Genomic DNA, 16,976 nt, shown 5'->3' with positions numbered 1-16,976 from the left:
AACGGCTACGAGGAATACGGAGTCGATAGTAAATTCAAGTGAGACATTGTCCCTTGATCCCTTCCACCGTGTCGGTTTCGAACAGGGTGGTCCCACTGCGAGCTGCAACGTCGCATTCCCATCGACCGCATAACGAGCTCTCGAGCACTGTCTCGCGCGCACTCCTCCAGTTCTGGTCACTCGCTCTTCGCCTCTCGCTTTCTCACTCCCTTTCAACGGCCACTCCTGGGTGTTCCGCGCGTCAGACGAACTGTATCTTCGCGGGGAGTAATCCTTAACCCGAATAAATTGCATTTCGTTGACCGGTGCGCATGCAGCTGTTTAACTGTCAATCGAGTATTGTGATGATTCAATCCAGAAAGATTTGAAAAATCATTTCAATTTTTCTGCTCTCCTCTTATGGATGAATCCTCGGTGAATCAAACAGTCATTGAAACTGAATGCTTGATCCAATTAGCTTTGAATAATTATATGTCGTTTTAAATGATATGTCTCTTTGTGTAATAGTTTTGTAATAGAGGAGAATTATATAGCGGTGGAGAATTACGAATATATGGCGAACGTGAATACAGTAATGATAACTTCTCATTTCTCGCATTTAGCACTAATTCATACTGTATATATGCTCAGCGTTGACACTACAATACGACACATGAAAGGTACACGGTGTTCAAGATAAATACCTACATATTTTCAACGTTTTTGATGTAAAGAAGAACGAAAAAAACTGCGAATTAAGATTATGATAAACATAGGATAAATATTTAATAATTTTTAATATAATTGTTAGTATCGTTAAAATGTAGACCGATAAAACTACAATATAGAAGATGGCAGAGATTTACTTAATAATCACAGTCAATTAACCAAGTATATCTCAATCAAAAATAAATACAGGGATAATATTTAGTTAATTACGATTTGCCATTTATGACAGAACTGACATTTATGACATTTATGCAACCAGAATTGATCTTTGGCGCCTCTTAATCTTTATTTGATAATCATGATTACACGGATAGCATTATTTCAGATTTCAAAATAGTAACTGCCATTGTCGCCTTTCATTCGCAATGACTCACAATCAGTCAGCCGAACAGTACACGTATATATCGAATGACGATTAGGAATATTAAATCGAGGGATCGTTAGTAGTGTTATGTTCTCACGCGAATCTCGCGAAGCGATCCACCTTGAACTCCTCGATCACCAGTAATGAAGCAACCAATGTGCCAATGTCCGTGATATTTACAGCTATTTCTGACGCGAACATAATCAGTGCCATTTATTTTATATCCTTAATTGCTTCTGCTTTATTGAAAAGATTAAATTAAAGAAAACAAGAAAGAGAGATAATACTAATTTTTTTTAAGAATAAGGTTCCTACAGTATATTTTATATGTTAATTCCCTAAGAAAATGGAAGAAGAAAAAACAAAAATTGTTGCAATACGTAATATTATCTCTTGAATATATTTCACGTTTTTAAATAAGTATAAAATTAATTAATTAATTAAGTATAAAATTAATTAATTAATTAAGTATAGAATTAATTAAATAAATATTGTATATTAAAACTTAAGAAGATACTTTACGCAATGAATCGGAAGTTTAATTTCTTCTTCTTACCCTTTTCTTTAGTCAATTATTCTTTCCTTGATCTACTTGATAATTGACTTATACGTTCGTATAAGTATATTTATAGCAGTATATGAAATATACGGGTGCATAAAATGGCATGAGCTTTCGTAATAAATACTTCAGAAAGGAAGGAAGCGGAGAAATCAAACGCGCCGGCAGACGATATAACTTATAAATCCGTAGCCACGCTATTGATCGTAACTTACGTGCTTCTGCGCGATGGGAAGAGAAAAAAAAACAAGAAATGAAGATTTCGATTCTCATTACAGATACGTCTCGGCGAACGAAACGATCCGCACTTTGCCGATTGGAACTTTAATAGAGGTCCGACGCGGAAAAACGCGCGCGGGCGATCACCACGGACTACTTCAGAAAGAAAGGGATAAGAAAAGGTGCCGATTGATCGGTGGTCACGATCGCCATAAAGCAAGAGAATCATAATTATTGCACCTGTTAACCCCAGGAGCCGCGCGGCTTGATGCAATCCTAGATAAGCAATACCGCTTATGAGAACAATGTGATTTGATTAAGAAAAGTAATAAAGTTGCGCGAAATCTTTAATAACATTAAAAATCTGCTTGACATTATCTTAACGAAATTATTTTTAAGACGAAGTGTATAACATTGAAGATTCATCTTCCTGTTCTCTTAGAGTGCCGATAGATATTCTATTTCTAATTACACACTATTATATATCAAAGGAACAATAGTAAGGAACTCAGTCCCTTGAATTAAAAGTAATATTTTATTTAAAAAAAAAGGAAAATATAATAAATGAACGTTAATTCAATTTTCAAAATATTTTTTAAGAATAAATAATACATACGAACATAAAATTAAAAATGATTTATGTAATAATTACTGTTATAATTCTAATTTGAAGATGTAATGTACAAAATATATATATATATATATATATATATATATATATATTGTAATACTATATCTACTTTTATCTAAAAATTTAATAATTATAATTTTATAATGGAATAATGAGTTGCTCTTAGTACATATCAGTTTTTAATATATGTCACATGTAATAACTTTTGGTTATAACTTTGATTATGACTCATTTAATTTTGATATCTGAATATACATTAAATTTTAATAACAGAATTTGAGATATAGATAAAATGATCATACGTAGATGAGAAAAATATTAAAAACTCTTGCACACAAAACATTAAGAATTAATGCTTCTTATTAGCTTCTGTTTGCAAAGGGTATTATCGGCACATCGAAATAAAGCGAAGTTTATCGCCTCCGTAGAGTGTAAACCATTCCGCGAAAGTGTTCATTGGTAGTAATACCCGGATTTGCGGTGTGTAAGCGATAAAGAGGATGAGACAGTCCGAGACATGGCGGAATTCACAAAGCAATTACCTCATTACTCCGCGGTGAACCAAGCGAATTACGCTAATGTATCGGCGACATCTCACTAAAGAGGAAAACAGGCGGGAAGAAAAAGAGAGAAAGCCAGAGAGAGATGGTCACGTTGCTCTTGCTGCATTATCGCGTTTCTTCCTCTCCAGAAATTCCCTCTAAAAGCTATTGTCACTGTACAGAAATGAGGGAAGCGCACACATTCTGGAGCTGATTTCAATAAAGAAATCGATTTATTGTAGAACGATATATCAATACGCACTCAATTATCGCCGTGAATGCGCGCCTGTTATGAATTAAGATATAGATATGCAGATATAGTCGTTGTAAATGATAAGGTATTAATACAATCTCCTAGAATTTTAAATAAATAGAAGAAATTGAATTTCGTTAAATAAAAGAAATTAAACTTTATTCTATTGTTTACTGATATATGAGATATCTTATTATTATTGAAAATGTTATAAAAGTAAAATTAAAACTTTTATATTAATATTATTAATATAAATTTTTTTATATAACTTAAAAATCTTTGTTAAAAGTTGTTCTCCATGTTGCAATTTAATAGCATAATGTAGGAGTTCTTAAAAATAGATATATGAATTTTGTTTTTCCTATGAATTTACTTATTTACTTATCATATTTATATATATTCATAAACCTTAATTGTGGAATCATAAATTACAGCTATAACTATTAGACTTTTTGAAAAAACCGCAATCAACACAATAATTTCTTTTTGATATTACTATGCGATTTATTATTATTCATGTCGTTCAACTCTCATTAGGCTTAAGCTCGCTAGCGACGTATACCATCGTCCCTTCCTCTTGATGTTTCTATAACTTCGCGACTTAAGACTCTTATCTGCTGCAAGATTTCGTTGTACCGCGAATGTCGGTGCATTCCTCGTTTCGTCGCCCGCGGCATCACTGTAAGCGGATTAGTTTGCTCAGTGATTCGATTTCGCAACTTTATCTGGATACAACTTTTTCTGCCTTCTCTCGATGTTTCTCTCCTAAGCTCCTTCGTCTCCTTCGCTAGGGGATTAAAAAGCACTCGTCCCGTCGAGTAAAGCGTAAAAACCGGAGAGAGACTTACAAAAGCCAAATATAACGAAGTGACAGTGGGACCAAAGTCGGTTTAAGCCTAAATTTATCTACCTTGCTGTTTACAATGCATCTTTGTATAAGCTATCATTTATCTTTATTGTATTGCTTAAATTTGTTATTTTTATTTATGATTCAAATATGTTACACTTGTTATGAATTATAATTATAATTTCATTAAGTTATATTTACAATTTTCTTTTAATTTATTACAATAATTAACACTTATTTTACAGCATGTGTTCTAAAAAAAGTATTTAAAAAATTTAAAGTTATTTAATAATAAATAATACAGAAGTATCACAATTACATCCTCTGTTGTAATTGTTATCGAGCGATATGTTTCATATGATTTAACTTTATTCTTTTCTCTCTCTTTTTTCTAGTACATAATGAATAACATAATCAAAATTCGAACCTGCAGGACATAAACTGCGGTTTCTTCTTTCTTTGTTTTATTCTCTCTCTCTCTCTCTCTCTCTCTCTCTCTCTCTCTCTCTGCTCCTTTTTAATTTTTTTCCTACTTTCATAAGGAATTCTTCGTACGAAAGAATTAAGTAGGCATCGTGAAGCATCGATGAATGATCACGAAGTTCATTTTAATATAAAGAAAAATAATTCATTCTCCTGCAATAACGAAAAAGGGAAGATTACATTGAGCAAAGTAGAGGATGGTTAAAAAGCAGATGAGAAAGATAGAGAACTTCGGATCTGGAGAAATCTTTTGTTGAGATTATAATCCCTCATTAAGTAAGCCGCTCGTAAGATGCATGTGCATCGTTAGTATGTTATATGTACATATATTACATTTATTATAGATTTTTGATAGATAAAACAAATTTTAAAGAATAGATCTGCTATAAATACTATCAAACTGAGGAAATCATTCTCCGAAGGATGTTTATAAATAATTTATCAAATGGTTCAGCCTCAGCATAAAAATTATTATTTCTTGACGATGAGTGATAGTTTTTTACTGGACGCAATTAATATTTCTCAGTATTAGTAGTAGTAATATATCAAGAAGTACATAACGTATTGCATGGTGTGCAATGGATGAGACCGATATAGTAGGCATTACATAATTAAAACAAACAAAGACTAATTTGAAGCCTCAAGTAGGCGGGGGACAATGTTGTCCTTGCAGCTCGAAGCTAACATGGAACTCGTATGCATATACATAAAAATTGATATATGCAATTCTACCACAGAAATAATGTAAATTCTTCATACATGTATTTTACATTTAATAATATTTTCTATCAAAAAGATAGAAATGCTCTATAATTTTATTTTGTTTTTAACAATTTTATAGTTTTGATTTAAATTTTAGTTTGATAATTATAATAACATATACTTGATAATTATATTTATATTCTTTCATTTAATTCTAAAACATTATATATTTATTCATTAAAAATTATTTATGTGTATAAATTTTTCTAATAAGGGAATAGAATTCAATATTAATTATTTATAGCACAATTACTAAAAATACATTCAAGAATGCATATCCGGGTATTCAATGATTGCAAGCTGGATGCTTTTACAATTGCGTTACAAACAACCTAGCCTTCTCGTACCATATTGAGCTTGTTGACAATGAGATAAATAGGAATGAAACTTGTGTAGAGAATAATCATTTTTTATTGATTGCAAAGAACAAATGATGCGATAGTTTGCAATATTTTTCATATCTTACAATATCTTTCACTCAACAATTTTATAATAACACAGCTTGTAATATATTTTTATATTTTTATAAAATAAAAGAAAATATGTTGAAGTCTACATCATATATATTTTATTAATTCTTACAAATTATAATTCGTGGAAAGGTATATTCATTTGAGGTATTTCTCAAATGGATATTTCTTTTGATATCATCGCAAAGGGGCGGAGAATCCTCGAGATTTCTACCTGATGTTCGTTCAAGGACGCGAGGAAAAGTCAGCGGGACTCCGAGGAATCTTCTGCGTTCCGCTGCGATGAACGATGAACATAGCAGTAGGGTTGTTTCTGAACATTTATAAGAGGCTGCTGGCAACGCCGTGATAAATCAAGGGTCTGACGCAGCAGCTGGGACAGCGGGAGGGTAAAGGAAGAGGAGGAGAGCAGGGTTGAACCGGACTCTCGTGGGGTCAGATCAACTTTCGTTGCCGCGTAAAGGAAAGCGAAGGCAGGAGGGTGGGCAGAAGCGACCGTCAAGATATCTTAAGATGAATGTCGAGTAGCGAAAAAAAAGAACTCATCTGCATTCCTGGCTATATGAAGGATGCTCCTCGTCGTTCTCGATAATTAACGGCCTTATCATCGGCTAAGATTTGCGTGCATACGAACTTTGCACAACATGATAATATTTTACTACTGTTTCTTTATTTCGCTTGATGACACACAATAAATTAGAAAAGGAATACTGCGTTTTATATTTTTTTTACAGTCAAGAGTGACTCGTGTCTTTACAATATCTCTGTTGATATTCGATTAACTCATTAGAAGAACTAAAATTAAAGTATTCAAATAGAAAACTGTATATATGTGTACTCTGTTAAAGAAAGAACTTCTATGATGAAAATAATTCTTTCATCGTACGATGGAAAGGAGATCCAAGTAGCACAGCAGCTTGCAAAGCGCTAAAAACGATTATATGTAATCTTTTAGCGTTTCGTTAACTTTATAAGCGCTGTGTGCTACATGGGGAAAGCTTTTATATTGTAACAGGAACATCTAAAAAATATACATTGAAGTAATCAATAGAATTAATTATTTTGTTTCTTGAACAAAATAATGACTGTGTGTATATGTGTTGCTCTAGCAAAAAAGTAGCAAGCTATATAAAAATGTTAATTTATATAACATGTATATAATATTTCTCTAAAATCTTAAAATCGTATAACATTCTATTTATAAACATATTTTGTATCCATTTCTTTTTTATTGTTATATTATAATTTTATGATAACGAAAAAGCAAAATGATGAATCATAATTAGTATTATGTTAATATAATAAGGCTATTAGTTAGATTTAGTTAGATTATTGAAGAATAGCAACATTAATGAACATAAGTACAATAAAACTATATGAACAAAATATATTCGACGTGCAGCTGTCGATAAAGCTTCGCTTGACCCTGACTATCAGGATGCATTACTTCGAATGACTAGCGAACTGCCAGAACAGGACTATACTCGCGGTGAAATGTATGTGTAATGATGGGTTTCTCATTCGCGCGCACGGGACGTGGCACGAACCACGGCGCCCTTCGATGATGGGGCATCATCTTCAACAAGTCGAAGGCCTTCACGTCGGAGACCCTAAATTGGTGCCCGTCGCGAATTGGCATAATGACGGGTATCGTGCCGCACCGATAGTATGACCCGAAGGATCGAGTTCGTGCATACGTGTTGCTTCGATCGTTTGCTAGAATGTTGGAGAAAGATGAGAAAGAGAGAGAGAGAGAGAGAGAGAGAGAGAGAGAGAGAGAAAGAATTTGTTTAAAAATATTCTTCCGAATACTTCCGAGTACTTGACAATTATTATTATTGTGTGAAAAACTAACTTTTCTTATTATTATAATGAAGTAATAAGAAAAAGAATGTTTTATTAATTTTACCAGATATATTTATTTAATAATAAATATCATCTGATAAATAGTAAAAAATATTTTTTTTCTTGTTAATTTAATTTGTAGATATTTTGTATTTTAATTTTTAGACTATAAAGAAGGTTATTGAAGAATCATAATTAATCATAATGAATTAGAATTTTCAGCATAATAAGGTTATATAATTTTTTTCTACATTTTGACATTCCTTTCTTCTTCATAGCTAATTGGCTTTATTTATGCTTTTACTCTCTGCCCCTCCATGGCACGATCCTACCCTTGCAATCCGCGACTTCGTTTCGAGCCTATTGTCCGCGGCGCGTTTCAAGATGCCGCCGACGTAATGAGAATTTTAATTACCCAATTCAGCGTTTACTCAACGAGTTCCTTCAATGGAATGCAAAGCTATCAGAAAAGCGATTACCTTTATGCAAGTCGAAGTTTTACCATTAAGCACTCATTCCGATTTCTAGAACAATCAAGGAATTCGATTACGGCATTAGATAGTGCATGTATAATACATATCTCCTTGACGAAACTCTTTATTACATCTAACAACTTTATGGGAAATATTACTTATTAAAATTTTTTTTTTTAATAAACAATACAACATGTATCAATAAATGATGCTGTTAAAGTATATATAGATAATTTGACATAATGTAAGTATATTTTAACAAATCTTTATGTAATATATTTATTTATTTTTTAACAAAATACACAATCAAAATACTTTTTAATTCTTTTTGATATCATTTTCAGATCGTTGTAACCATGCGGAATATAGTATGCTCTTCTCTGGTCTATTCATATTAATCCACAATCCATTACTTTTGATTACATTTGGCGCAGGATATTCTAACATATCGATGTCATTCAAATTTTGTCGAACTTTGAATATGGCTGACTGCGAATTTGAAATATCATTCTTCCTATTAAAATTTGAATAAAATGATTCCATAAACAATTTTTTCTTATAAATACAATTGTTGTTTCACATTACCCTAGATTTCGTATTTGAACTTGCCGACTTGAATCTAATCGAAACATTTGGCTTCCTTGAAGAACCAGTTGATCCCAAAAGATATTCTTTGTCCAATCCTGCCTTAAAACAATTTTTCTCACATTCCTTTGGTAAAAGATTTTTACTCTTAGAATTTTCCGTTACAACCTTAGCTATCATATCGCTCTCTTTGGTCCTTTCCGTTTTTGCAGATTGAGATATTTTTCTTGCATTTTTATTTATTAAATTTTTAGATATTATACAATCCTTTGTTTTTGAAGTTGATTCTGTTTGTGAAGAGGACAGCTTATTTATATCGGTAATTTTAGTCATATTTTTATTTTTGGACGGTTTTGATTGTATTTGTTTTTTGGTTTGCAATGGTAATTTATCTATCATTATCGTGTCCAAAGATTCTTTGGATTGATTAGTCAATTTCAATGATGTCAAATTTTTTAATTCTTGATTTGTTTCTAGAGCATTCTTTATGCTTGTTAAACTTTTTGATCTATTTTGCTTAGACTCTTCTAATAATACCTTTCCTGAGATTTCTGATTTTTGCATCATTCCTGAAGAAGTAATTGAACTATGTTTATTTTTATTAATCTTCGATAGTGATTTTAAATCCTGTGTCGATTTATCTTGATAAATGATATTATTGTTAGCGAATTGTTCCTGTTTTTTTAGTGTTTGCGATAATTTTGAAAAATTTATAAAATTTGGAGAATTTGAACTTGCAAAATCATTTTTATCTACTTCTTGTATATTATTAACGTTGTTATTCAGCGCTTTAAGATTTATGATCGTATCGTCTTTCATTGTTAAATCTTTTTTCTTCGGCGAAATATCGCTCTTTAATTTTAATTTTTCTTCGTTAGTTGATTCTGTTTGCTTTGTTAACATTGTTTTATCTATCTTCTTTGACACTATTTCCGCTGTAGATGAATTTGGAATAAAATTCTTTATCGTAGTTATTGGATTTTGAATTTCTTTCGCTGTATTATTTAATTTTGCTGTTAATTGTCTTGATGGCACCTTTAAACCATAATCTGTTATGCCATTTTCATTATTTTCAATTGGTTTCATAACATCTAAAATATCTTCTATTTTTAATTTTATATTTTTAGATACATCATCAATTGACTTTGTCTGTTTTAGTGAATAATTATTTTTTATCTCTTGATGTGTTTTTGATGACAAAGTTTGTGCGCTATTTGGTGGCTTGATTTTTTCTTGTACAAATGTCTTTTCTTTTATACCTATATCATGTTTGCTTTTTATATTCGTTGTATCAGATTTAAATAATGTAATCGATTCCATTTCTTTAATTTCAGAAATTTTATTGATATCTTTCTTCGCAGTTAATGCCTGTTTATCTTCAGCTTTCAAATCATTTCTTATAATTTCAGGCATATTAGGATTTTCTTTATTTGACTTTAATCTAAATGAGTATGCATAATGAAGAGATGGTTTAGATTCTTTATACGGATTTATAGAATTTGGACTTACATTGCTAGAATTATTTGTAGTTGTGTTATTAATTAATTGGATTTTCTTCGGTACCTTTGAATTTGATGTCGGCGTTGATAGTAATGATTCAGTGACAACATTTTGATTCAAATTTGAAATTGATTTATATTGATTTTTATTTGAAGATGGTATAAGCGGTCTATGATCATCTTCCTTCTTTTTTATCTTGTTGAAGGAATCTGAGGAGGACCACCAAGGGATTATTTTTGAAAAAACGCGATTGTCAGAAGATTCATTTTTATTGTACTTATTTGCTTCCGGAAGTCCTGTAGTATTTGATCTTCTCATATTCAAACTTTCAACTTCAACATTATTTATTTCTTTCGTCAATGAAGTACCTATTCTATATTTCTTAATATTTTTTTCGTTATCGTCAAATTTAATATCCATTTCTTTAGTATACTCATATTGTTGTATATTATTACTGCTAAAAGTTTCCTCACGAACTTTTGGAAAATTGTTAGACAAATAAGGAGTTTTAGAAATTGACGATTGTGATGTTGGTATCGTGTCTCTGTCATATTGGTATCGTATTGGTGCCATTTTCGCTGGTTTCTCAATGATATTATCTTTCGTAGATTCGTCCTGAAAATTGGCAGATATTTGCACATTCAATATTTGCCCTTTTGACTTAATTCCTTTCGATAGGTCACTCTCTCTGGTTTTGTTCAACACATTCGAATCGTCCTTGACAAACGGTATCCTGATCTCAATTTTGTCCGCGGAACTCACCACGTCTAATTTCTCCGTTCGTGCAGTGATACTCTTCAGCTCCGAAACAGGTTTGCCATTAATTGAAAACTCAATTTGTTTGACTGGTGCAGAGTCTTCACTAATTGAAATATGCATTGGACCGAAAGCACTGCTCTTCAATGCACTTTTATTGGTACGCCGAAGCGTTGGGGTGTTCCATTGATTGTTCATTAATTTTACATCTTCCTTTTGATCAGATTGCACGACAACAGAGAGATGTTTTGAGGTAGAATTTAAAGAATTTAATGATCCAAATGAATCTTGGTCCACATTGATGGATACAACGGATTCTTTTTCAGAAGGCACCATCCGCAATTTTACCTGTGGTTGTTTCAATACATCAGTATTACCGCTAGTTGACGCAAGCGTTGAATTTTTCTTTACGGCTGAACTTTCCGCTGCATTACCAAAATATTGTGGTAGATTTGAGATTTTGTCACTCGAGTGCGAATAATTATGCTTTTGCAACTCAAGGATCTTTTTATGTTTTTCCATTCTATCGATTTTATCAGATTGAGAGCTCAATTTCCTAATTGTTGTATCTTTCTCCTTTTGATTGTCAGACATTTTTCTCTTAGGAATATCAACTCTTGCGACTTTTCTATCGATCACATTTTTTAAGTCACTTATCACGTTTACCATTTCTTTTAACCAATCGTTTTCCTTTAAATTAATCACTTTTTCCTTAATATTTTTCTCAAGTGACATTATATTGATAGCGGGAATTGTCTTTCGCGTTGTTTCTTGCGTGTCACTGGTTCTTTTTCTTGTTGTGATGACAGATTCAAAAGAATTTCTTGCTAACATGTTCCTTTTTGATACTAAATTATCATTCAAAACATTTGTAATAGGAATATTATGCAGAGACTTACTGTAATTAGCAACTAATTTCGCATAAGACTGATCATCGCTCTTCAAGTCGTCGTTCGTAATAATGCAGTTCCGGTTGATATTTTTGTTCATTACTTTTGCAGTGCACGTACTGTGATGTTGAAAATCGTAACAATCAGTAGTGTTCATATTGTTATGTTGATTGTAAAAATCAAACGACTTAACGGGAAAAGGAAAATCATTTTTTTGTCTTTCAATTGAAAGTTCACTGTATTCAGCAGCATTCATAATTTTCTTAGCCCGAAGTGAAACTGAGAAAGTACTGAATGGACTCTTGCGTATTGCATTATTGGAATAAAAACTATCCTTTCGTGCACCTACAATGGATTCCTTATATAAGGATTCGCTGTAATCGGCTATCATTTCTGCATATGATCGGGGTCGAGGATATTTCTCAATAGTTGCCATGAAACTACTACGACGATTAATATTCTTCGTGCTATTTATTATCGCATTGTTATGAGTCATGAATTGTTTGTTAATTTCATTGCTATTAAATTTGACATTCTGACACGTAGAATAATGATATACTCTTTTTGCTATATTCTCTGATGGCAATTTCTTATGTATCGATGATTTCTTCTTTAATGAAGTCATGCTAGACTTGGTTTTACTATGTTGTTTGCAAATCGTTTTACTCTCTTTGGAAACTAACTGCAGACTGCCTTGACGAAACTGTCCCAAATGTTTGACATCAATATCATGATTTTTTTTTATTGCAAATGGATCTGACCGTAATAGCTGCGATTTTAATTTATAATTCTCAAAATATGTATTAGTATGCTGTCCATAATGCGATGACAAAGTAGCATCTATACAAAATAAATTAATAATCAATAATATTAAATTTATATGCGTATATTATTTATTTAACGTATAATTTATTGTCTTGAAAAAAATCTTCAATAAAGAAAATAGTAAGATAAAATTGAAATATGGTTACCTTTGCAGGATATGCCATATTATATATATTTATTATAAAATTTATAATAAATGACGTTTTTAGAAAATAAATACACAAGAAAAAAATGATATTTTTAGAAAAATGTATGTGAATAAATTATTGGAATAAAACTTACTAGATGAAGCACGGACACTTATACCATGAATATGTTTTAAACGATTCATTTTACAATCTTAATGAAAGATGTAATCTGTTATAAAGATAGCAGGATCATACAAAATCATACATTAAAAACACTCGTTTAATTTTGAATTGTTATTGAAGACAATTAATTAGGCGATTAATCCTGATAAAAGTATTGATTCTATATATTACGAAGAAACATGATGGGTCCTGTCACGAGAATTGTCATACAAGACAAACGAATCACGTAGTTTAGAGACTACTTCAATTTGCATCTTATTATATTAAATTACATGTGCAAATATTTAACAGAAATAGAATCTTAATCCTCTTTGATGCAAATAATATTTATGTTATCATTTACCAATATAAGATATTTTTATTAAAAGTAATTGTCATGTAAAATTTACATTATATTCGAACATTTAGGACATTTAGATTATATAGGCAATGAATTCCAAGCTTTATTGTATTTTTAGTCTTATATCTTCCTGCATGGCACGTAGACTATTATCAATAATAAACCGCTTTCACGTGGTCCCTCCGGAAAAATGATATCGGCATCATTTTCAAAGCGACATATGTCGTTCGATGAGAATAAATCTAGAGGATAAAAATCCGGCATGACTTAACAGGGGGGCCTCAGGGCAGCATGCACAATGCTACGGTGGACTCGTTTATCTTTGCAATCTCCGTTTCAGTGCCGCTCTTCAATGGTTTTATCCTCTTCAAGTACCAGTTGCCACGGTCGCTCTGCAACGGTTGCGATCTTGCTTGCCGCTTACTTGCACAATTCCTTAACGGAACTGTCAATTTGCGATCCGCCGAGGATCAGTCAAAGCATACTCGACTGGTGGAAGCATTGATTAGTCCTGCAGTGTAATCTTACCTACAGGATAGAAGTGACCATTATTGATTATTTCTCGTCAAAACTCTCGAGAATGTCTATGGAATCGCTGAGCTTCCCATAACGCCACCAGCAATTTGTTCAGAACGACAGAAAGATAATACCTACATAACTCATCACACTGATATGTAAAGAAGAAATATACATGTTGAAAAATGATGAGAAGGATCAGTTTTCACGAAAGAAATTGGAAGATAGAAGTTTGTTTGTGTGTGTAATAAGTGCAAAATTTTTAATCATTATTTATAATTCAACATTGAGTACTGTGGTAACAATGACATAAAATATATGTCATTCAAAATGAAATAAAAACGTAAATATAATAAGGCTCAGCAGATAAAAATTTAAATAAAGAAAAATAAGGAGCTATGAACAAAACGTGTTCGCATAATTTTAAAATTATATTTACAAAGTTAACAAACAACTTAATGTGAGTTTCTACGATTGCACTAAAAATGATTCAATAGTGAAATCGAAATGTTTGTTAATTTTAACTTTGTTAATATAATTTTGAAATTACACGAGCTCGTTAACACTCGTTTTAATTCATAGCTTCTTTTCTTATTTTAAATAAAATAAGAAATTTTTATTATATTAAATAAAATAAGAAATTTTTATTTTAAATAAAATAATTACAATCAATTTTTATTTTAAATAAAATAATTACAACCAATAAGTGGAGAATTTTATTTTAACTTAAAAAATAGTTTTCATTACATTACATTAACATTTTATCTCTAAAAACAGCATATTTATCATGGCACAGTTAAACGGCACATTTAACATTTTATCTCTTAAAACGTGCATTAATACGGCCTTACAGCCATATTATGATATACAAATATTATGAGATACAGATATCTATATGTTGTATATATTTCCTTCTCTCAATTCATGCAAATTCGCTCAGGATTCTCTTCGATATGTGCACGTGCAAAGCGACATAAACGTAGTCGAGCAGTCACGCCGCGAAGATGCACGAAGCCTGGAGGTCGACCCGGTAGAAATTATCCGTGACTCGAAACTTAGACTGGATCCTTACTAGCGAGATGATCGTGAGCGGTAATCTTGGATTTCATGGAGCACTCTCTGGCTCACCACGTTGTATGCTCACGATATCTCTTCTTTAAACACTGGACTTATGGAAGCTCCCTCACGAAGTCACGAACGTTCGCGTTATTAACGAACCGCAGACGTGACTCTCGCAAATCAATCAACAGGAAGCCGCGAATGTTTATAAGAAGCAACTAGTTGCTACCATTTCTCTCTGTTTTATTCGGATCCTTGTCAAGTTTTTCGACAGGCCGCTTTATACTCTTTCTCCACCAATATAATAAATTTTACGATGCGCCGCTATCAATACGACTTGTTCAATTTATCTTCGCACGCATTGCTCATAGGAGGATGCAATTCTATGGATTTATTCAACTTATTGTATTATTAATTTGCTTTAAAAAGAAATATTAAATCTTTTTTTTCTTTCTTTAAAAAGTGCACTTTAAATAACAATTTCGACTTGTATCGTACTCACTCAATCGAGAAGTAAAACTGGTTTTATAGCTTTTGATGCAATTGGTTGCCGCAAAGGCTGCATAAAATAAAATGTTGATTCATATGCTGTCTAATGAAAGTAAATCAACGGTGGAATCGATGATTTTTAATTGATTAATTAAGTTTGGTTTTCGTCGGCCGATTATGTATGGACTTTTAAATTAAACCTCAAACAATATTTCCGAAATATTTTGTAATAAAACCCTCCATTAATTTGATCAATGAAAATTTTTAAACATTGAGATTACGTTCACGTTCAATGTTACCGTTATTCGAGCTTATTATCTTTCGTTATTCTCTTTCACTTATTACCTATTCCCGTTTCTTTATTTTTGTTTGTTATGCCATCCGTGTCTCCTCGATTTCTTTTCCTCTGAGTCATTTCTGTTATTCGGTCAATTACTGTTGCGACAAGATTGATTGATGAGTTATTCTTCTGTTAACTCTGTTCTATCTAGATTAACAAAATATATTATCAATCGAACTAATTTCTGACTAACATAAACTGTACTAATATTTGTCGAAAATTGCTAAAGTTTGTCAAAGCACTTTAATTTTGATTTTTGTTAATGTTATTCTTTCTTCCTTTGCTTGTTTAAATAATATCTTGATATAACGACTTCATGTCTTATCACACACATTTTTCACACACTTTTCATGTTTTTCGGGTGCTGAAAAAAGAAATAATTCCTCTTATCATGTCTCTTAATCAGAGCTTTACATGTCACCGATAACGAGGCATCGTGAAGTGTGCACACCTTGAGGAAACGCTAACTTATTCACCATGAGGGGATATCATGGGTAGGACGGATCACATACGCATTCGTGAGATTTGTATATTACGAAAGAGCGAGCGGTTCTATATTTCATTTTGCGCGTTTCGTTTTTTCTCAAGTAAGTTTTAAATTACTGAAAAGTAAATTAATACATAATATGGAAAGATATCTCATATACAAATAAATAAGCTCATCTCTATTAGCATTTTCTTATTTATTTCTGGACAATTTAAATCCTAGTATTTAATTTTTTTTTGAGATTATTAACAAATATGGTATTTTCTTCTTAAAAAAGGATTAAAAAAAATATTAATCTTTTGCAAAATTATATATCTTAAGCAAACTTTATTAAAATAATCGATAAGCCATTTTTTTGTAATATCTATACGAATTTTCCATCCTTATCATTCTTCGTTTACATTAATTTATTTCTAAAAATGTAATCGCTTTTGAATAAAACCATCGTCAGAACCTGCAGACAAAATCTTACAATTAGAACCTTATTCACCTTTCTCTTTCTCTTTCGTGTGGATTAGCACATTGTTGCCACAGACTCTTCAATTGTTTGTCTTCCGGTATACACATGCATTTCTTGAGCGCCCTTATATTTCGCCGTCACCATTGTCGTGCAAACGTTACACGGCCGGGACTGTTAAGAACGGCGACAGAAATGGGGAGCGTTCACCCGCATACAAATTGATCCTTTTTGCTGGCGGGCTCGCGCGTCCTTAACAGCACCT

At 31.8% G+C, this 16,976-nt stretch overlaps 2 protein-coding genes across 4 annotated transcripts in view; one reads left to right on the top strand and one right to left on the bottom strand.

The window, feature by feature from the left end:
* The window catches only part of Egfr (epidermal growth factor receptor), a 157,050-nt gene that overhangs the window by 107,370 nt on the left and 32,704 nt on the right, over positions 1–16,976 (top strand). The gene's annotated exons all lie outside the window — the stretch shown is intronic.
* LOC147910265 (uncharacterized) lies at positions 7,902–13,043 on the bottom strand. Its single transcript, XM_087403922.1, has 2 exons — positions 12,995–13,043; positions 7,902–12,727 (listed from the first exon to the last, which is right to left on the bottom strand). The coding sequence occupies exons 1-2, from the start codon at positions 13,041–13,043 to the stop codon at positions 8,733–8,735; spliced, it is 4,044 nt and encodes a 1,347-aa protein (XP_087260048.1). The 3' UTR covers positions 7,902–8,732.

The sequence above is a fragment of the Acromyrmex echinatior genome, chromosome 3, assembly GCF_024713525.1.
Source record: "Acromyrmex echinatior isolate Ae372 chromosome 3, ASM2471352v2, whole genome shotgun sequence".
NCBI classification, from domain to species: Eukaryota; Metazoa; Arthropoda; class Insecta; order Hymenoptera; family Formicidae; genus Acromyrmex; species Acromyrmex echinatior.
Note: the sequence above shows the minus strand (reverse complement) of the source record. Positions and strands in the feature narration are given on the sequence as shown.

Bases quoted from the DNA above. Each gene is read 5' to 3' on its own strand.
- LOC147910265 (XM_087403922.1), bottom strand. From the start codon at position 13,043: ATGAATCGTTTAAAACATATTCATGGTATAAGTGTCCGTGCTTCATCT. The intron at 12,728-12,994 runs GTAAGTTTTATT...TATTTTGTATAG, and splicing joins AAGTGTCCGTGCTTCATCTA to ATGCTACTTTGTCATCGCAT.